The sequence below is a fragment of the Melanerpes formicivorus genome, unplaced genomic scaffold, assembly GCF_026170545.1.
Source record: "Melanerpes formicivorus ecotype bairdi unplaced genomic scaffold, bMelFor1.0.p_v2 SCAF_5, whole genome shotgun sequence".
In the NCBI taxonomy this organism is placed as follows: Eukaryota; Metazoa; Chordata; class Aves; order Piciformes; family Picidae; genus Melanerpes; species Melanerpes formicivorus.
This window is the reverse complement of record NW_027142357.1, coordinates 923,630-945,683: the sequence shown is the minus strand read 5'-3', so window position 1 is coordinate 945,683 and position 22,054 is coordinate 923,630. Positions and strand designations below refer to the sequence as shown.

The window sequence follows — 22,054 nt, the reverse complement described above, 5'->3', positions numbered from 1 at the left end:
AGGGGAGACCTCATGGCTCTCCACAGCTCCCTGAAGGGAGGTTGGAGCGAGGAGGAAGCAGCCTCTGCTCCTTGAAGGCAAGTGACAGCAGAGGAAATGGCTCCAAGCTGCAGCAGGGGAGGTTCAGGCTGGATGCTAGGAAATATTTCTTCCCAGAGAGGGCCCTCAAGCACTGGAATGGTCTGCCCAGGGCTCTGCTAGAGTCACCATCTCTGCTTCAAGCAGTCTGTGGAGCTGGCACTTAGGGACATGGTTTGGTGTTGACTCTGCAGTGCTGGGTGGAAGGTGGGACTGGATGAGCTTGGAGGCTTCTTCCAACCGGGTGTTTTCTGTGATCCCCTTCGAATGGCAAGGCTGCTTTCAGGCAGAGCCTTCTTTCTGTGGGAATACCTATTCCTGGAGTGCCATCTCCTGGTTTAGGCTGTAGGAGCACCACAGCTGAAAATGGGACTGAGCAAAAGGAAGAGAGTGGGGTTTACAACAGGATTAGACTGTGGATCAGTATAATGGCACACCTAAACCACAGGAGTTATCTGAACAGATTATATGAACACTTAAATTCCCAATAAATGTTTTAAAGTGACAAGACTTTGAAAACTGCTTTACTTTGCATCTGGAGCCATTACAATCCTGCTGTGCAGCTTTTATTTCTCAACAAACATGAGGGCTCAAAACTCACTTTTTGCTTGTAATTTGTGTGACATCTCATGACTAGGTAATGCTTTAAGGTTGTCCAGCATCACATGGGGAGTGAGGAAAGTGGACACAATTTAAACCTAATGACAGAATTGTCAGGGTTGGAAGGAACCTCAAGGATCATCTTGTTCCAACCTCCCTGCCATGAGCAGGGACACCTCACACTAGAGCAGGTTGCTCACAGCCACATCCAGCCTGGCTGCAATAACCTCCAGGCATGAGACTTCAAAATCTCCCTGGGCAACCTCTGCCAGTCTCTCACCATCCTCATAGGGAACAACTTCTTCCTAACATCCAGTCTGAATCTACCCATTTTTAGTTTTGCTCCATTCCCCCCAGTCCTATCACTCCCTGACACCCTCAAAAGTCCCTCCCCAGCTTTCTTGTAGCCCCCTTCAGATACTGGAAGGCCACAAGAAGGTCTCCTCAGAGCCTTCTCTTCCCCAGATATAGCAGCCCCAACTCTCTCAGTCTGTCCTTATCAGAGAGGAGCTCCAGCCCTCTGCTCATCCTTGTGGCCTTTCTCTGGACACCTTCCAGCACCTCCAGATCCTTCCTGGAATAGAGGCTCCAGAACTGGACACAGTGCTCCAGGTGGGGTCTCAGCAGAGTGGAGCAGAGGGGGAGAATCCCCTCCCTGGCCCTGCTGGCCACACTTCTCTTGCTGCAGCCCAGGCTCTGCTTGGCTTTCTGGGCTGCAAGTGCTCACTGCTGGCTCCTATTGAGTTTCTCATCCCCCAGCATCCCCAAGGCCTTCTCTCCAGGGCTGCTCTCAAGCCAGTCACTGCCGAGCCTACATCAGTGCCTAGGATTGCCCTGACCCAGCTGCAGGACCTTTCACTAAATCCTTATTACAGGACAATTGGCAGCATCTATTTTCTAGTCAGTTTTTATCTCAGGGAGGTTGTTGGTAAGGGGAGTGGATAGGAGCTCCTTGCCCAGTGAAAGATGCCCATTCACAGCTCAGAACTTTCCCTAGTGGTTGTCTCTCTGCTAGGGCTGCAAGGTGACCACAAGTCAAAGCGAGGGAGAATGACAAGCAGACTGTTAGCATTTTTATCCTTTCCCCCTCCTCCAATGGTTTTGTTTTCCTGAGAATAATGTTCTCTCCATGTTTTGCAAAGCCCCTTCACATAATAATCATTTAACACCTTCTGCAGGGCAGCAGAAGGTGCAGAAAAGGAGAAAAGGGAGGCTGAGAAAAAGAAGGAGGGAAGTGGGGGGGAAAGGGGAGGGGGAAGTGTGGGGGAGAAGAGTGGTAGGAGAAGAGGAGGAGGGAGAGAGGGGAAGGTGGGTAGGGGGGGAAGAGGGAGGAAAGGGGGAATGGGATAAAAAGAGGGGAGAGGCAGAAAAAGAGGGGAGAGGGAGAAAAACCCGGGGGGAAAAAGCAGCACAATGAGAATAACCGTGGGGCAGTCTGGCCACCGGGAGGCGCTGCCTGTCCTTTCAGCACCACCCGGAGCAGCCCCAAGGGGAACTCGAAGACAACGGAATGCACTGGTTTGGAAGAGACCTCTAAAGATCACCTAGGCCAACCCCCATGCAGCAAGCAGTGGCATCCTCAGCTAGATCTGGTTGCTCATCAAGCCTGAGCCCTGAAAGTCTTCAGGAATCCACCACGAATCTGGGCAGTCCGTTCCAGCGTTCCACCACCCTCACAATGAAGAGCTTCTTCCTAATGTCCAGCCTAAATCTACCCTTCTCTTCCTTAAAGCCATTGCCCCGTGTCGTAGTGGTACATACCTCTGTAAACAGTCCCTCCCCAGATTTCTTGCAGGCCCCCTTCAGGTACTGGAAGGCTGCTGGAAGGTCCCCCCAGAGCAATGCAGCACCTCTCTCCATCTCTGGCCACACTGCTTGTGCTGCAGCCCAGGCTGCCATTGGCCTTCTGGCTGCAAGTCCACATTGTCAGCTCATGTCTGGCATTTCACCCACCAGTCCTTTTCCACAGGGCTGCTCTCTATCACATCCTCCCCTAGCTTGTATTGATAATGGGGATTGTCCCAACTCAGGTGCAGGACCTGCACTTGTTCATGTTGAACTTCATGAGGTTCACCTGGGCCCATTTCTCCAGCTTGTGCAGGTCCCTCTGGATGCCATCCCATCCCCTTGACATGTCAGCTGTGCCACTCAACTTGGCATTATCTGGAGATTTCCTGAGGATGCACTCGATCCCTGAAGAAAAGGCCTTGCGGGTGCTGGTGGAGGAGAAGCTCAACAGGAGCCAGCAGTGAGCACTTGCAGCCCAGAAAGCCAACCACAGCCTGGGCTGCAGCAAGAGAAGTGTGGCCAGCAGGGCCAGGGAGGGGATTCTCCTCCTCTGCTCCACTCTGCTGAGACCTCACCTGGAGCACTGTGTCCAGTTCTGGAGCCTCTATTCCAGGAAAGATCTGGGGGTGCTGGAAGGTGTCCAGAGAAAGGCCACGAGGATGAGCAGAGGGCTGGACCTGCTCTCTGATGAGGAGAGTTTTGGTTGTTTAGTCTGGAGAAGGCTCTGAGGAGACACTAAAGAGGGCTACAAGAAAGCTGGGGATGAACACTTCAGGATGTCAGAGAGTGATAGGACTAGGTGGGGATGGAGCAAAGCTAGAAGTGGGTAAATTCAGCTTGGATGTTAGGAAGATATTCTTCCCCATGAGTGTGGTGAGACACTGGAAGAGGTTGCCCAGGGAGGTGGTGGCAGCCTCATCCCTGGAGGTTTTGAAGGCCAGGCTGGATGTGGCTGTGAGCAAGCTGCTCTAGTGTGAGGTGTCCCTGCCCACGGCAGGGGGACTGGAACTGGATGAGGTCCCTTGAGGTCCCTTCCAACCCTGACAATTCTATGATCCCACCATCTATTGCACGGATATTGATCATGGTCCCCTCCTTCATCCCTTACCAGGGCTGCAGGTGCAAGACCCCTGCAGACTCCAGCCAACCTGGGCAGGGATAACAGCCTCACCCCTGGGTGAATGCCCCTGCTGCTGGCCTCCCCGGGGAGGGAGATGGAGGGAGCTATGGCAGAGCTGGCAGCAACTCACACTGGTCCTGACCGCACTAACAACTCCTGAATGCCTCATTCCCTTTGTCCAGCTGGTTATCCTGCCCTCCCTGGGTGCCCCAGGGTCGCCTTTGCTTCTCCTTCCCTCTGGAATGCACTTTCCATGTTACACTAGAAGTAAAAAATAGTAATACAAAGAAACCCTATGAAACAATACGAAAGTATACCAAAAAATCCATAAAAATTAATTAACAAATATCCCAAGAAATTGTACAGACGTGTGATCGTAACCCTGCTGCAAACGCAGATGTATTAGGAGAGATTTGTAACTGCAGGAAGCTGGGCGCAGGGATGCCCGAGGGGGCTGCGGGAGAGGGGCTGGGCAGCAGAAACCCTTCCCCTCGCCACACCGAGCGAGCACAGCAGCCGCACCGACCGAACCCCAGCGCTGCCGCCACAGGCCCCGACAAGAAAAAGGCAGCCCCGGGTCCGACCTACGGACCCACGGCGCGGCGAAGACACCGCCCGCCCGCACTCGCTCCCCGCCTTCACTCGCTCCCCGCCCTCACTCGCTCCCCGCCCTCACTCGCTCCCCGCCCTCACTCGCTCCCCGCCCTCACTCGCTCCCCGCCCTCACTCGCCCCCCGCCCACCACTCACTCCCCGCCTGCCGTTTCCTCCCCGCCTGTCACTCACTCCTCGCCCTCACTCACTTCCCGCCCTCACTCACTCCCTGCCGTCACTCACTCCCCGCCCGCCACTCACTCCCCGCCTGCCGCTTCCTCCCCGCCTGTCACTCACTCCCCGCCCGTCACTCACTCCCCGCCCGCCACTCACTCCCCGCCTGCCGCTTCCTCCTCGCTTGTCCCTCACTCCCCGCCCGCCCGCCACTGCCCCCCGCCTGCCAGTCACTCCCTCCAACCCGGCGCCACTCTCCCCGACCCGCCGCCGCTCCCCGCCTACCGCCCCAGCGGCGGCTGTAAACGGCGGCCCCGCCCTGTGCGGCCCCTGTGCTCTTCTGTCTTGCTGTGGTGCAAGATGGCGACGCGGCTGCTCCGCCTCAGCGGCTTGGTGCGGGCCGCCGGCCCCCGGCTCTTCTCTGCCCAGGCCAGGTTAGGGGGCACCGCTGCGGGTGGGGAGGGGGTGTTGAGGCGCGAGCGAGGAGGCGGGTGTGCGCCGGGCTGGGGGGGGATCCTCGTCTGTGGGGGTCCGCACACACCTGCCGCTGCACTCGGTCGTGTGTGGCCGGAAGGCACAGGCGTGTGCCTATAGGGGTGCCTATAGGCATAGGGGTGCGCGTGTGTGCGCGCACCTGTGCCCCCCGTGCGGGAGGCGCTCGGGCTCTGCTGCCCAGCAGGTGTAGAAACGTCCCCCAGGCCTCTTGACTGCGGCCTGCGACCGGCAGGTCTGGGAGCGCCCCTGTGCCCGGCAGATGTGTGTGCGAGTCCCTTCTGTGAGCCCCTGTGCCCGGCAGATGTGTGTGAGAGTCCCTTCTGTGAGCCCCTGTGCCCGGCAGATGTGTGTGCGAGTCCCTTCTGGGAGCCCCCTGTGCCCGGCAGATGTGTGTGTGAGTCCCTTCTGGGAGCCCCCTGTGCCCGGCAGATGTGTGTGCGAGTCCCTTCTGTGAGCCCCCTGTGCCCGGCAGATAGGTGAGTTGCCCCTGTGCCCGGCTGGACGGGATGTTTCCGTGCATCCCCGTGACGGGGCTGACCTTTGCTCCACTGCCCGCCCCTGCTCGGGGACACCGAGTCCTGTGATGGCAGCAGGTGATGGGGTGAACATGTTCTTGCTGGGTCACCTGGTGACCCGCGAGTGGTGACATCAAAGGCTCGGGGGTGGGGTGCTGGGGAGCAGACACGCAGGAGTGTGCTCACATCACCTCTGACCTACAAGCTGTGTCTCCTCTGTGGGTGGTGTGAAGGAGAAGCCTGGCTTCAGCGTGGACTCTCAGCCACGATTCAGTACAAGAGTGGTGTGAAATAAAGCTCAGTATCATCTTACATAAACAGCTTTAAAAATAAGGTGGAGCCTTTGTGACAGTCACTGTGTGCCTGGCACGGGTAGCCTGTGTTTGAGGGTCCAAGATACTGAACTCTTAACAAGTTACAGAGGTTCCAAATAGCAGCAGAAGTAAACAGTGTGTGCTTGAGGGGTGTTTAATCCCGCATACCAGGAAGCATGTGAGCAGCTTCATGTGGCTGTAAATAAAGGCCTTCATCTTGGTACAGGAGTAAATAAGTGTTGGCTCAGCTGGGTGGGACTACACGCAGCTCCTGTGCAGAAGAACTAAGAAGAGATGAACGAAAACAGTTTGAGAAAGGAAGAGTGGAGGCCTTTTCCATTTAATACAGCTCAGCTCTATAGAATAGAATTAACCAGGTTGGAAAAGACCTTTGAGATCATCAAGTTCAACCTATCATCCAACACTATCTAATCAACTAAACCATGGCACCAAGCGCCTCATCCAGTCCCTTCCTAAACACCTCCAGTGACAGTGACTCCACCACCTCCCTGGGCAGCACATTCCAATGGCCAATCTTTCTTTCTGTGAAGAACTTCTTCGTAACATCCAGCCTAAACCTCCCCTGGCACAGCTTGAGACTGTGTCCTCTTGTTCTGGTGCTGGTTGCCTGGGAGAAGAGACCAACCTCCACCTGGCTCCTCCCTTCAAGGGAGTTGTAGAGAGCAATAAGGTCTCCCCTGAGCCTTCTCTTCTCCAGGCTAAGCAACCCCAGCTCCCTCAGCCTCTCCTCACAGGGCTGTGCTCCATACTCCTCCCCAGTTTTGTTGCCCTTCTCTGGACACCTTCCAGCAACTCAACATCTTAGTGATGCCCAAGGATAGGATAAGGGGCAATGGGGGCAGGCTGGATCAGAGGAGGTTCCACAAGAACATAAGGAAAAACTTTTTCGCAGTGAGGCTGACAAAACACTGGAAGAGGCTGCCAAGAGAGTGAGGTCATGGAGTCTCCTTCTCTGAAGACATTCAAACCCACCTGGATGTGTTCCTGTGTGACCTGCTCTAGGTGATCCTGCTGTGGCAGGGGGGTTGGGCTGGATAAGCTTTTGATGCCCCTTCCAACCCCTAATGTTCTGTGATTCTGTGATAATGCAGAGTATAATACAGCTCCCAGGTCCTGCAAATGCACCTTGTACTTGCATTTATTTTGAGTATGTGAATTTTCACTGTCATGGATTTGCAATTTTGGGACTTCTGACATGCACTGAATCACAGAATGTTAAAGGTTTTAAGGGACCTCCAGAGATCATCCAGTCCAGCCCCTCCTGCCAAAGCACCCAGGGTAGTCTGCACAGGAATGCATCCAGGTGGGGTTGGAAAGGCTCCAGTGAAGGAGACTCCACAGCCTCTCTGGGCAGCCTGCTCCAGGGCTCTGTCACCCTCACTGGAAAGAAGTTTCTCCTCATGTTCAGCTGAAACCTTCTCTCTTCAAGTTTCTCTCCATTGGTCCTTGTCTTATTGCTGTGCACCACCCAAAAGAGCTTGGCCCCCTCCACTTGACCCCCAGCCCTCAGCTCTTGATAGACATTGATCAGATCCGCTCTCAGCCTTCTCTTCTCCAGACTAAACAGCCCCAGGGCTCTCAGTCTCTCTTCACAGGGGAGATGCTCAAGTCCCCTAAGCATCCTCATGGCTCTCCCTTGGACTCTCTCCAGCAGGTCTATGTCTCTCTTGGACTGGGGATTCATTGAACTGGGGATTGAATTGAGAATTTGTGTGCAGAACGAACGAAACACACAAAAAGAATTAACTTGTTCAAAAACATAAGCCCTCAGATTAAGTTGAACTAAATTCCACTTCGGAGGTTGTGTGGTGATGATTTTTAGCAACTCTAATGAGCAGAACTTCTATCTTCTTATGTGTTACCATTATTGTGTGTTTGTTTTATAATGCCAAGGCTGTCTTGCTTTGCCTCCTATTGAAGCTCAGTGTTTAAGTCTTTACTTTTGCTGTTTACTTTTTTTTTGTGGGTATCAATTGGACCTCATGGTGCACTAAACATGGGTTGTATACTGTGTTTAACTATACATATCACAGAACATTAGGGGCTGGAAGGGACCCCAAAAGATCATCCAGTCCAACCCCCCTGCCAGAGCAGGGTCACCTAGAGCAGGTCACACAGGAAAACATCCAGGTGGGTTTCAAATATCTCCAGAGAGGAGACTCCACAACCCCCCTGGGCAGCCTGCTCCAGGGCTCTGTCATCCTCACAGGGAAAAAATTCTTCCTCCTGTTTCCATGGAACTTCCTCTGCCTCAGCTTCCACCACTGGTTTAGGCTGGAAGAAGTTCTTCATAGAAAGAGAGATTGGCCATTGGAATGTGCTGCCCAGGGAGGTGGTGGAGGCACCATCCCTGGAGGTGTTTAGGAAGAGACTGGATGGGGTGCTTGGTGCCATGGTTTAGTTGATTAGATAGTGTTAGATGATGGGTATGACTTGATGATCTCAAAGGTCCCTTCCAACCTGGTTTATTCTATTCTATTCTACTGCCCCTTGTGCTGGCATTGGGCATTACCCAGCATAGCCTGGCTTCAGCCTCTGGGCACTCACCCTGCACATCTTTATCAACAGCAATGAGGTCACCTCTCAGGTTCCTCCTCTCTAAGCTATAGAGCCATCAGGCTACCTCAGGCTCTCCTCATGAGGAATATGTTTCTCTCCTCCTCTTTGTGGCTCTGCACTGGACCGTTTCAAGCAGTTCATTGAGGTCCTTCTTGAACTGAGGGGCCCAGAACTGGACACAATATTCCAGATGTGGCCTCAGCAGGGCAGAGTAGAGGGGGAGGAGAACCTCTCTCAACCTACTAACCAGAGCCCTTCTAATCCAGTCCAGAATGGCTTTGGCCTTCTTGGCCACCAGAGCACATTGCTGGCTTATGGTCAACCTCCCACTCACTGGGACCCCCAGGTCCTTTGACCTGCCAGAGAGCAGTGAAGAAGAAATCCCCAACCTCTCCTGCTCCATGGGGTTGTTCTTTCCCAGGTTCAAGACTCTCCCCTTGTTCTTGTTGAACTTCATGCAATTTCTCCCTGCCCAGCTCTCAGCCTGTCCAGGTTTGGCTGAATGGCAGCACAACCCTCCTGTGTCAGCCACTCCTCCCAGTTTGGTGCCATCAGCAAACTTGCTGGCAGTGCCCTCATTCAGTTCATTGATGAATATATTGAACAGCTCTGATCCCAGTACTGACCCCTGAGGGACTCCGCTAGACACAGGCCTCCAGCTAGACTCCGTCCCAGTGACCACAACTCTCTGGCTTCTTTCCTGCAACCACTTCCCATCAACCTCACTCCCCAATCATCCAGATGTTTCCTTTGTTTGAAGAGTCAGTAGGTGGAGGTGCCTGTGTTGTAACAAATGCTTTCCCTTCTCTTTCTTTAGCCCTCTGCAAACTGAGCAGCATGGCTCAAAGCGCCTGGAGCCGTCTTCTGCTAAAACCTTGGTTGATATAGGCACTCGGAAGATCTTCTCGCCAGAGCACGATATCTTCAGGGAAAGCGCCAGGAAGTTCTTTCAGGAAGAAGTGTTGCCTTTTCATGCAGAGTAAGACACCTCTTGAACCTTCTGCTTTGCCAAATAATGGATGCTTTCTCCCCCAAAATGCTGTTCTGAGGTATTACTCTGACAGCATAAACAGGGTGGGCTTTGTTTCCATTTACAAGCTTTCTGTTTCAGACTTGCTCAATTGAAACAAGTGTGCCCCTGATGATCATATGTGGGGGGTGGGGGGGTAATCACACCTAATCAGTTTACTTCATTCTTTGAGCTCCCATGTAGATAATCTGGCATGCCTGTCATAGACCCATGAGCAGACAAATGCAGTTTGCAGAGTGGCAATGAAACTATCTCTGTGTGTTGGTGTTAACCTGACACTGATGTTTTGGGGATCAAGAGTTGTGGAGCCAGTTCAGTTCCCATGCTGTCGTCCAAAAGAGTCCTGACAGAATCACAGAACCATTCAGGTTGGAAAAGCCCCTCAGGATCACCAAGTCCAACCCAGAACCCTACTCTACAAGGCTCACCCCTAAACCATGTTCTCGAGCACCACATCCAAACCACCCTCCCTGGGCAGCTCATTCCAATGCCTGACCCCTCTTGATGGGAAAATATTCTTGCTGCTGTTCAGTCTGAACCTGCCCTGCTGCAGCTTGTGGCTCTTCTGTTGTTCCTCATTCTGTGGCTAATTACCTGAGAAGAGCCCAGCATCGTGTCTAGGGGAGATTGCAGTAGATTGTTTTTTTTTTCAATGCAGTACATGTGGGGTGACAAAATGGATTGTGGATTGCTGAGAAGCTCCCACAAAATGAGAACAGACTGAAGGAGTTGGGGCTGTTCAGTCTGGAGAAGAGAAGGCTCTGAGGTGACCTCGTTGTGGCCTTCCAGTATCTGAAGGGGGCCTACAGGAAGGCTGGGGAGGGACTTCTCAGGATCTCAGGGAGTGATAGGACTAGGGGGAATGGAATGAAGCTGGAGGTGGGGAGATTCAGGCTGGAGGTGAGGAGGAAGTTCTTCACCATGAGAGCGGTGAAGCCCTGGAATGGGTTGTCCAGGGAGGTGGTTGAGGCCCTGTCCCTGGAGGTGTTTAAGCCCAGGCTGGACGAGGCTGTGGCCAGCCTGATCTAGTGTGGGGTGTCCCTGCCCATGGCAGGGAGGTTGGAACTAGATGATCCTTGTGGCCCCTTCCAGCCCTGACTGATACTATGATACTATGAAAATGCCTTTGTTTAAATTTCTGTCTTGCTGCTGTGGAAATGTGTGGTCTAATGCACAGACTATAAGGGTCGCTGGGCCAGAGCTAGAGTAATTTTGCCCTTATTATAACAAATTATTATAACCAATGGTGTTAGTGTTGGGGAAAGAAAATAAATGGATCCAGGTGTTTCTGAGCAGGGAGTGTTAAGCTACAGTAGCATTTTAAGCAATTTTTTCTTCACTTGAAAAGATGCCTATGAAAATGCCAGGGGTGATGAAGGACTTGTTCTTAAATCACACTGCTGGCTGAGTTCCCTGATACTCTTGCATCCACAAACAGTGGAGATGGCACAGTTGATTGGGTGGGGTCTTGTGGCTCTGGGGCAGAGCTGACCAGTGGGAGGCCATGGTTCAGCAGGGTTCTTGCTAACTGGATTCTTCACCCTCAAAGCATGACCTCAAAGGAATATGCTTTGCCACTGTGCAGTCATCTTCTACCCGCAAAACCAGATCTTTTTCCCTCATCTTCTGGAGTGAAATCTGGCTGCAAGTGCTCTAGCAGCCATGACAAATAAATGGCAGCACGTTGGGGAGTCACTGTGCAACTCTGTTGTTGTGTTCCCTTTGCAGGTGGGAGAAGGATGGCCAGGTGAGCAGGGAGCTCTGGGAAAAGGCTGGACAGCAGGGATTGCTGGGTGTTGCTATTGCTGAAAAGCATGGAGGCATTGGAGCAGACATTCTCTCTTCAGCTGTGGTCTGGGAGGAGCAGTAAGTACTTAGATGCTTCAGGAAGAATTTCAGCTCTGTTCTCAAGAGACTGTATTTATTTATTTTTTTCCATACAACGGGAACATGGAATATGCTTGCTTAGAGAAAATGGTGATCATCTTCCCCATGCTAACAGCAATTTGGATGTATGTAAATCCCTACTGTTGTAAGCATTTCAGATGGTTAAGTAATGAATCCAGGGAGGTTCTGCTCCTCCTCTGCTCTGCCCTGGTGAGGCCATACCTGGAATATTGCATCCGGTTTTGGGTTCCCCAGTTCAAGAGCGTCAGAGATCTGCTGGAGAGAGTCCGACAGAGGGCTGCCAGGATGCTGAAGGCACTGCAGCCCTGCCTGATGAGGAAAGGCTGAGAGCCCTGGGGCTGTTTAGTCTGCAGAGGAGAAAACTGAGAGGGCATTTAATCAATGTTTCTAATTACCTGAGGGCTGGGTGTTAAGAGAGAGGGGACAGCCTCTGCTCCCTGTGATAGGACAAGGGGCAGTGGATGGAAACTACAGCACAGGAGGTTCCACTTCAACACAAGGAGGAACTTCTTCACTGTGAGAGTCACAGAGCGCTCTGGAGCAGGCTGCCCAGAGAGGAGGTGGAGTCTCCTTCTCTGGAGCTTTTCCAGCCCTGTCTGGATGTGTTCCTGGGTGACCTGTGCTGGATTCTATGGTCCTGCTCTGGCAGAGGGGTTGGACTCGATCTCCAGAGTTCTCCTCCAACCCCTAAGATCCTCTGGTCCTGTGATCCTGCAAATGTTATTGCACTCCACTGTTAGGACTTCGTGGCTGTGGGAAACATTTTAGCCTAGCAGGTTATACAGCCATTTGGCTGTGAAAACACATTCTGCAGGTGCCCCAAGCTCAGCTTATGTCTGGCATTCTGACTGGTGGGGTTTTCTTCATTGTAGGCTCTGTTGTAACTGTGCATAGTTCAGGGTTTAAATCTTTGTAGCCCTTCTGTTTGAATGTTTTTCCTTTGTATTCTCCCTCCCCAAGGATGTATGTTAACTGCACTGGCCCAGGATTCAGCCTTCATTCAGATATAGTCATGCCCTACATTGCCAACTATGGCACTGAAGAACAGATTAAACGCTTCATCCCTCAGATGGTGGCAGGCAAGTGCATTGGAGCTATTGCCATGACAGAACCCGGGGCTGGCAGGTAAGCAGAATATTAAACCACTGCTCATAAATCACTAGGCAGCACATAATAATGTTTTAAGTGGAAAAAATGCCTGACCCTCTGTGGTGGGTTAAAATTACAACCAAAATATAATTGCCAGACCAGCTCAGTTGGAAAGCAGAAGAAGCTCTATTTACAAGCACACTAAAATCTAGACATATGGCATGCAATGAATATGTACAAATGACACAATATTTATGTGTATTTATAATTTATAAGCAACACAAGAGCCACCCTGCACAAGAGCCTGCCCCTGTACACTGCACTGGTTAGGCCCCACCTTGAGTGCTATGTCCAGTTCTGGCCCCATCAGTTTAGGAAAGATGTTGACTTGCTGGAAGATGTCCAGAGAAAGGCAACAAAGTTGGTGAGGGGTCTGGAGCACAGCCCTGTGAGGAGAGGCTGAGGGAGCTGGGGTTGCTTAGCCTGGAAAAGAGGAGGCTCAGGGGAGACCTTGTTGCTCTCTACAACTCCCTGAAGGGAGGTTGTAGCCAGATGGGGGTTGGTCTCTTCTCCCAGGCAACCAGCACCAGAACAAGAGTACACAGTCTCAAGCTGCACCAGGGGAGGTTTAGGCTGGATGTTAGGAAGAAATTCATCATAGAGAGAGTGATTGCCCATTGGAATGTGCTGCCCAGGGAGGTGGTGGAGTCATCATCCCTGGAGATGTTTAGGAAGGGACTGGATGGGGTGCTTGGTGCCATGGTTTAGTTGATTAGATAGTGTTAGATGATGGGTATGACTTGATGATCTCAAAGGTCTCTTCCAACCTGGTCTGGTCTGGTCTATTCTATAACCAGGGGGATAGCAACAGCTTCCCCCTCCCCTCTCCCACCCTGTACAGGGTAAATTAGAGAGAAGAGTAGAGAGTAGCTGTTAGTATTCAGCCACACAAAGAAATGAAGGCAAGGTCAACAAGCCATCAGAAGCCACCAGTTAGTATCAGCCAGAGCAAAGAAATGAAAAAGAGAACAAATTAGTGTCCACAACTAACTTTGTTAGTAATGGAATTATTTAGACCTTATCATTATTCTCCTTTTTACATCCAATGGTAATTTATTTACGTTCCACCACTTTTCTATTCACTCTGTGGAAAATTTTCCTAGGCATCAGGCTAAAACTCCCACACCCTCTTGGTCAGAAGGTTGGTTCTCTTAGTGACTCGACAGTATTCTAGAACAGTTAGTCCCTCAAAACCAGCTGTTACATACAGATTATTACAACGTTGTCATCTCAAGAGACTTGCTCAGAATCCATGTTGGTATTATCCTCTGGGGGCAGATTCGCTTTGTGTTTGCTTTCATAGTCCCTAACTTGCTTGTCATGAACACAAATTTAGCATGAAATGTAGTCAGGAAAAATGACATACCTGGGTGAAGAGGGCCTGACTCTGGTGAGACCCCACCTGGAGCACTGTGTCCAGTTCTGGAGCCTCTAATCCAGGAAGGATCTGGAGGTGCTGGAAGGTGTCCAGAGAAGGGCCATGAGGATGAGCAGAGGGCTGGAGCTGCTCTGCTATGGAGACAGACTGAGAGAGTTGGGGTTGTTCAGTCTAGAGAAGAGAAGGCTCCCAGGAGATCTTCTTGTGGCCTTTCAGTGGGCTACAGGGAAGCTGGGGAGGGACTTTTGAGGGTGTCAAGGAGTGATAGGACGGGGGGCAATGGATCAAACCTAGAAATGGGTAGATTGAGATTGGATGCTAGGAAGAAATTCTTCCCCATGGGAGTGATGAGACACTGGCACAGGTTGCCTAAGGAGGGAGGTGGCTTCTGGAAGGACCTTTTGGATTTCTTTTCAGTGACTTGCAGGGAGTACGAACATATGCAAAAAAGGATGGGAGTGACTGGATTCTTAATGGGAGTAAGGTAAGAGGACAGCCACACTGCCCAGAGGCTTTGGGAGCTGCATGCATTTAGACAGGGAAGGATGCATCTTCCCCTCTCCTTTTGCTTCCCTTCTGTGGGTTTGCTGGGTTAGGTTGTGCGTTTTTTTTTCCCAGTTATGGTTTTGGGTTTGGTTTTGTCTATATAAGGTTTAAGATACTTCTGTTGCTGGCAACTTATGGAAGGGCTTGTCTGGGGTTTTCTTGTGGCCTTTTTTAAATACCCCTCTGAAAAGGCTTCTTATCCCTTAAACTGGGAAGAAGTGGGGAGGTGGGTGAAAGAAGTCCTCCACACTATAAGCAGGACCAGTGCTGAGGTTAAACTACATATAGAGAGAGAGAGTGGGGGGGAGAGGGAGTGAGGCAGGGAGGGACATGGAGATAGAGGGGGAGAGGAAGCAGGAGAGGGCCATGGGGGAATGGAGGAACATGGGGAGAGGGCCGTGGAGGGAGGGAGGGAGGGACATGGGGAGAGGGCCGTGGGGGGGGGAGGGAGGGAGGGACATGGAGCGGGGAGACACAGAGGGACACAGGGGGAGGGAGGGGGCCTGGGTGAGGGAGGGAGGGAGGGAAGGAGGGGCATGGAGATGGGGAGAGTGAGGTGGGGGAAGAGTGAGGGAGGGTCAGATACAGTAGTCCAGGTACAGTCTCAGCAGAGCAACGTGTCAGAATCACCTCTCTGGCTCTGCTGGCAATGCTGCTTTGGATGCAGCCCAGGCTGCCCTTGGCCTTCTGTGCTGCAAGCTCATGCTGCCTGCCCATGTCCAGAGCATCTTCTTGATGTCTTCTAGCTTCTCTCCACCGAGCTCACGGCCTTATCCCAGGCTGCGTTTGTCCCCAGGTGTTCATCACCAACGGCTGGATGAGCGACGTGGTGATCGTGGTGGCCGTGACGGACCGGGAAGCTCGGTCGCCTGCTCATGGCATCAGCCTTTTCCTGGTGGAAAACGGAACAAAAGGCTTCATCAAGGGGCGCAAGCTGCACAAAATCGGCCTGAAAGCTCAGGTGAGTTCATACAGCCTTTCATGTGGCACACACTCAGAGGAAGTCTAAAACCTCTCCCTGCCTGGCAGTAGTATGCCAAGGAACAGCAGGTACAAGCTTGAGCATGGAAAGTTTCAGCTCAACATAAGGAGAAACTTCTTTCCAGTGAGGGTGATAGAGCACTGGAGCAGGCTGCCCAGAGAGGTGGTGGAGCCTCCTTCTCTGGAGCCTTTCAGACTCCAACTGGATGCATTCCTGTGCAGACTGCACTGGGTGATGCTGCTCTGGCAGGGGGGTTGGACTGGATGGTCTCTGGAGGTCCCTTCCAACCTATAACAATTCTGTGATTAGCACAACAGAACTGTGGTGCTATTCTGGTTCTTAGGCTTTAGAGCACTGATAATATGCATACAAAGTATATACTGAGTCTGCCTGTGGGAGTCTGAAGCATATGATGTGTAAGGAGATGCTGAGAAGGCTGAATTTTGTTCACTCTGCAGAAGTCTGGAAGGACAGGAGCTTACTGTTGTCTTTAGCTACCTGACAGCTAGCTGGCTGTAGAGATGTCTTGGAGCACAGTGAGAGGGAGAGTGGCAAGGGATACAAGTTACATTAACGAAAATTCCAAGTAGGTATTGAGAAAAATAATTGCCATAAAAATTATCAGATACTGAAACAGAGGTCCAGAGAGGTTGTGGAGCCTTTCTTTGCCTTCAGAAAGTAAAACTGCACAAATCCCTCAGCTGCCTGCTTTGCTGGAGCTGATTTTGAGGAGAGGACAAACTAGATTATCTCTGGAGGACCCTTCCAGCCTAAATGCTGGGGCACAAGCCCTATGAGGAGAGGCTGAGGGAGCTGGGGTTGCCTAGCCTGGAGAAGAGGAGACTCAGGAGAAAGCTTCTTGCTCTCTACAACTCCCTAAAGGGAAGTTGTGGCCAGTTGGGGCTTGATCTCTTCTCCCAGGTGACCAGTGGCAGAAGGAGAGTACACAGTCTCAAACTGTACCAGGGGAGGTTTGGGCTGGATGTGAGGAAGAAATTCTTCCCAGACAGAGAGATTGGCCATTGGGATGGGCTGACCAGGGAGGTGGTGGAGTGTTTAAAAGCAGCCTGGATGAGGCACTCAGTGCCATGGGTTAGTTGATTGGATGGTGTTGGGTGATAGGTTTGACTGGATGATCTCAAAAGTATTTTCCAACCTGGTTAATTCTGTGATTCTATGATTTTAAGTTCAAGTGTACAATAGCAAGAGGGGGGAAAAAAAGGGGTGGGGGGGAAAGGGTCAAGATCATTGGAATAAAGTAAGGCTACAAAGTGTTGTGTTTCAAATCCTCTTAGGACACAGCAGAGCTGTTTTTTGAAGATGTGCGGTTGCCAGCCAGTGCCTTGCTTGGAAAAGAGAACAAAGGCTTCTATTATTTGATGGCAGAGCTCCCTCAGGTAAGAGGAACGTGAGTGTTTGCTCTCTGTAGGAAGAACTCAGAGACAAGTTTTGCCACAGCAAGAAACTGTGATAATCTTGAAGATTATGAGCCCATTGTAGGCTCAGAACTGGGATGTACATAGGCGGCATTGTGTTGACACTGCTGCTTTGTCACCGAACTACACAGTCCCAGTGCTAAGGGTGCAAGTCTGGAGAGGAGAAGGCTCCTAGGAGACCTTCTTGTGGCCTTCCAGTATCTGAAAGGGGCCTACAAGATAGCTGAGGAGGGAGCTTTTAGGGTGTCAGGGAGTGATAGCACTGGGGGGAATGGTGCAAGACTAGAAGTGGGTAGATTGTGATTGGACATTAGGAAGCTGTTCTTCCCCATGAGGGTGGTGAGAGACTGGAAGAGGTTGCTCAGGGAGGTGGTGAAAGCCTCATCCCTGGAGGTTTTTCAGGCCAGGCTAAATGTGGCTGTCAGCAAGCTGCTCTCCTGTGAGGTGTCCCTGTCCATGGCAGGAGGGTTGGAACTGGAGGATCTTTGAGGTCCCTTCCAACCCTGACTATGTTTCTATGATTCATTGAGCACTGGTTAAGATGTTGATACCCCATAAGCCCAAAGCCAGATCTCTTCATTAGCAACCCAGCTACTGAGGATTTGCTTGTATACTTCTAGCATGGAACCAGTTTGCTTAGTAAATTAAATCTAGCTTGAAGGTCTCCTATACTTTTGGCATTCACTTTAAAGAAACAAGGCAGCACTGCAGTTGTAACTCTTACCACCAGCAGGAGCATATTAAAAAGAACTTTGTCCATGTAGCAGAATAAAGAAATTGTTTTAAGTTGCCAAAGTATCTTGCTCGTGGAAATAACAGTTTACAACTTCATTCACAAAGTCTGGGAATGATTTGGGAGGACAAAGAGCCAATGTGGTTTTTTCCAGACGTGACTGTGCTTTGTCAGAACTGTGACTCTGTGTTTGCCTCATCTGGGAGGGATCATGGTTATTTCATTTCATACTGTGGGGAAATACAAGACCTGATCAAAGGGAATCTTGTACTGATTTAAAGAAATAGATGCTCTCTAATCCACTCTGCTGAGACCCCACTTGGAGTGCTGTGCTCAGTTCTGGAGTCCATATTATGAGAAAGATCTGGAGGTGCTGCAGGGTGCCCAGAGAAGGGCCATGAGGATGAGCAGAGGCCTGGAGCTGCTCTGCTATGAGGACAGACTGAGAGAGTTGGGGTTGTTCAGTCTGGAGAAGAGAAGGCTTCAAGGAGACCTCCTTGTGGCCTTCCTGTATCCAAAGGGGGCTACAGGAAAGCTGGGGAGGGACTTTTGAGGGTGTCAGGGAAGTGATAGTACTGGGGGGAATGGAGCAAAACTAGAAATGGGTAGATTGAGTTTGGATGTTAGGAAGAAATTGTTTCCCCTGAGGGTGGTGAGACACTGGAAGAGGTTGCTGTACTGGGTTGGGGCAAACCCCCTCCCCACTACGGGCAGAAATGACAACTCAGACAAACAGATTGCAAAAGTGATGGAAAGTTTAAATAGAGAACAGTGAGTGTGTACAGAAAGGCAGAAGCACAGTGACAAGAGAAACCCCAAAGCAGACCCAGAGACATCCCATCCCCACCTGAGGGTGCACCCAAGACCCCCAGGGCTCCTCCTTGCCCTCCCCCCTCCCCCCCACTGCAAGGCTAGTCTCAGCTGGCCAGATCTGAGACTGCCCATCCCCCTGTGGCCTTGGGCCTAACCAGGCCCATGGCCAGGAGACATCTCCCCCAGTTACCAGGTGGTGGAGAGGAAGGAAAGAGGAAGTGCCAGACCCCTACGTGGATTTTATAGTGGTGCAGGAGTTATGATAGGAAATACCTAATTTCCTGTGTCCTCCCACTGGGCTGGACTTCTGGACACAGGAAACACCCTTGTAGCAGAGGGCACCCAACCCAAACTGCAACAGTTGCCCAGGGAGGTGGTGGAAGCCTCATCCCTGGAGGTTTTGAAGGCCAGGCTGGGTGTGGCTGTGAGCAAGCTGCTGTAGTGTGAGGTGTCCCTGCTCATGGCAGGGGGGTTGGAACTAGCTGATGCTTGAAGTCCCTTCCAGCCCTGACAATTCTGTGATTCTATGAATGGATTGAAGGTGGTGCATCAGATGATTTTAATGGTGCTAGAAGTTAACTGTTATCTAGTTTCTGGTTTCCAACATGAGAAAGGACACAAAAATAGGTGTTTTTCTTTTGGGTAGGTTTGTGTTGTTTGTTTTTCTTCTAGAGATGTCCTTTGGAAATTGTTAAATGCAATTTTTTTGAATGGTGAAAACCAATAATGGAAACAATTTCATGGGAATTTCACAGTCAGTAAGCATCTTGCTGTTGACTTGTAGCTATTTTGTTGAGCCCTTGTGGTAGGACATTACCCTAGAGGAGACTTAGAAGTGAGCTTTAGGGCAGCAAAGCATTTGTCCCACTCATTAATTTCAGTAATGCAGTGTGTCTGGGCTGATGGTTAGCATGACTGCTGCCCTCTCCCCCTTCATGAACAACACTGAACATCTGTGTCCCAATTGTGCAGCTGATGCAGAGAAATGCAGGACTAATTGAGCTGGATTCCACCCTTTGTGTTTCCAAAGGAGAGGCTGCTGATTGCTGATATGGCTCTTGCTGGCTGTGAGTTCATGTTTGAGGAAACAAGGAACTACGTGAAGCAAAGAAAAGCTTTTGGGAAGACAATTGCACACTTGCAGGTGAGTTGGAACTGAGAGACTTGGGTAAGATTTCACTGTGTGGTGGGTTGAAATTTCCCACTCCCCGCCCCAACATTAAATTTGCCAGACCAGCTCAGTTGGAAGGAAGTGCAAGCTGTATTTACAAGCAAAACTACAATCTACATTGGAATGCAGTGAGTATGTACAAAATATACAGGATTTACAATATTAATAAACAACACAAGGACCTCCCCTGATCAGAGACCAGGGGAAGCTACTAGCTTCTCATTCCTTGCCCTCCCCCTTAACCCCCCTGTACAAAAAGGAGAAGAGAAAGGAGCAGAGAAGTTAATGCCAGACACAACAAAAGCAGTGCAGCCCAGGTCAAGCAGAAGTGAGTGAGTATCTCTCCCACGGTGAAGAAGCAAGAAGAGAAAGATTGCTTTGGCACAACCAGCTTTAGTCCCTTATCTCTTCCAGTGGGGCTCTTTAGGATTACCTTTATTTTCCTTTTTACACCTAAGAGTGATTGATTTGCATTTTACTACTTTTCTGTTCAAGAACTGTGGAAAAAAAATTTAAAGGCATAGTCTAAAACTACCACACAGTGTGAATTTGCTACATGTCTCCAGGGAGACCTTGGAACTGCATTTCCATATCTGAAGGCTGGGGAGGGGCTGTTTAGAAGGCCCTGTAGGGGTAGGAGGAGGGGTAGTGGTTTGAAACTGGAGCAGGGCAGATTTAGGTTGGCCATCCAGAGGAAGGTCTGCACAATGAGGGTGTTGACACACTGGAACAGGTTGCTCAGGGGTGTGGTTGAGGCTGTCCATGGAGACATTCAAGATCAAACTTGCTGGGGACTTCTGCAGCCTGATCTGGTTGCAGGTGTCCCTGCTGAGTGCAGGGGGATTGGACAAGATGACCTTTGCTGGTCCCTTCCAACCTGATGACAGAACGAGAGGACACAGTCTTGAACTGTGCCAGGGGAAGTTTAGGCTTGAGGTGAGGAGAAAGTTCTTTAAGGAGAGAGCTGCTAGCCATTGGAATGTGCTGCCCAGGGAGGTGGTGGAGTCACCATCCCTGGAGGGGTTCAAGAGGGGATTGGATGTGACACTTGGTGCCATGGTCTAGCCATGAGGTCTGTGGTGACAGGTTGGACTGGATGATCTTTGAGGTCTCTTCCAGCCTTGGTGATTCTGTGACATCTGTGAACTGGTGAACAAATTCAAATCCCTGGGCTGCTTTCAAAGGACTATTTGCACAGTTGTCACTGTTGGACTGTAGCTGTTGTTTACTTTACCTCCATGCTCATTGTTCAGTTTTGAAAAGCAAAAATAGTAAAAAACCACCAAAAAAACAAACCCACCCCAACACTCCCTCCTCCCCCCGCCAGAAGCCTTAATGTATGTATTTTACAATTCAGTTAGATACTTTTCAGCAGTGCTCTGAAAAATGCACTCATGCAGAAACTCTCCTGGCTCTTTGCTGCTTAAGAAGAAAAATCACAGAATCACAGAAACATTCAGCTTGGAAAAGACCCTCAGGATCACCAAGTCTAACCCAGAACCCTACTCTACAAGGATCACCTCTAATCCATAGCCCCAAGCACCACATCCAAACCACCCTGAAACACACCCAGACAGAAGTAACTCATAGGGGTTAGAGAGTGGTGGCCTCTCTTTCTTTGATAAGCTTTTGAAGTAACTGAAAAACAAAACAAACATTTCTAGGTCTTCAGGCTTCCTTTGTCAACATCAAATCTTCAGCTGTGAATAACAGAACTGTCCAGCCCCTTTAGAGGCTGGGAAAGTGTCACAGTATCAGAGATCATGGGAGGTCATGGTAGATCATGATCATAGAATCAATAAGGTTGGAAAAGACCTGAGAGATCATCAAGTCCAACCTAGCACCCAACACCTCATGACTAACTAAACCAGTGTTTCAATTGCCACATCCAGTCCCTTTTGGAGCACCTCCAGGGATGGTTGACTCCACCACCTCCCTGGGCAGCACATTGCAATGGCCAGTTACTCTTCCTGGGAAGAACTTTCTCCTCACTTCAGCTTGAGACTGTGTCCTCTTGTTCTGGTGCTGGGTGCCTGGGAGAAGAAACCAACCCCCACCTGGCTACAGCCTCCCTTCAGGTAGTGGTAGAGAGGAAGGTGGTCTCCCCTGAGCCTCCTCTTCTCCAGGCTAAACAACCCCAGCTCCCTCAGCCTCTCCTCACAGGGCTGTGCTCCAGACCTCTCCCCACCCTCATTGCCCTTCTCTGGACACATTCAAGTGTCTCAATATCCTTAAACTGAGGGGCCCAGAGCTGGACACAGTGCTTAAGGTGTGGCCTTCTCTCTTTCTGAAGTTAACATTCAAAAATCCCCAATCTCATGTGGAATTTGTGTGCAGAGTGCAGATTTAGCACCAAAGAAATGTGTGGTTAGGCTTTTTTAACATAGGTAGGGGATGCTACCTAACTGTAGTAGTTCACTGTGCAGAGAGCTCCAAAATAATCTCTATTTTTTAGGCTAGTCCACTGCCAACCAGCAGGTGGCAAATAAGTGCCATATAGAGTAAAAATTTTTTTTTTGGTCAAAAGAACCCTTTTTAGCATGCCTGTTCAGTTTCCCTTTTGTTCCTGATTGCTAGAACGTCTGTATAACAACAGACCCTTTCTAAGCAGAGCTCTGCCTTGGCTAATTCATTTAGTTATGCCACAGTGT

General features: G+C 50.6%; 1 protein-coding gene across 1 annotated transcript in view; it reads left to right on the top strand.

Annotated features, from left to right (window-relative positions):
• Positions 1 to 4,513: 4,513 nt before the first annotated feature.
• Positions 4,514 to 22,054, top strand: part of ACADL (acyl-CoA dehydrogenase long chain) — a 28,364-nt gene continuing 10,823 nt past the window's right edge. Inside the window, exons 1-8 of the mRNA XM_068137877.1 lie at positions 4,514 to 4,787; positions 9,075 to 9,236; positions 11,016 to 11,153; positions 12,156 to 12,320; positions 14,140 to 14,206; positions 15,065 to 15,229; positions 16,546 to 16,647; positions 19,263 to 19,376. Of these exons, the coding sequence (XP_067993978.1) occupies positions 4,714 to 4,787; positions 9,075 to 9,236; positions 11,016 to 11,153; positions 12,156 to 12,320; positions 14,140 to 14,206; positions 15,065 to 15,229; positions 16,546 to 16,647; positions 19,263 to 19,376 (987 nt within the window). The 5' untranslated portion in view covers positions 4,514 to 4,713. The remainder of the gene's footprint in view (positions 4,788 to 9,074; positions 9,237 to 11,015; positions 11,154 to 12,155; positions 12,321 to 14,139; positions 14,207 to 15,064; positions 15,230 to 16,545; positions 16,648 to 19,262; positions 19,377 to 22,054) is intronic.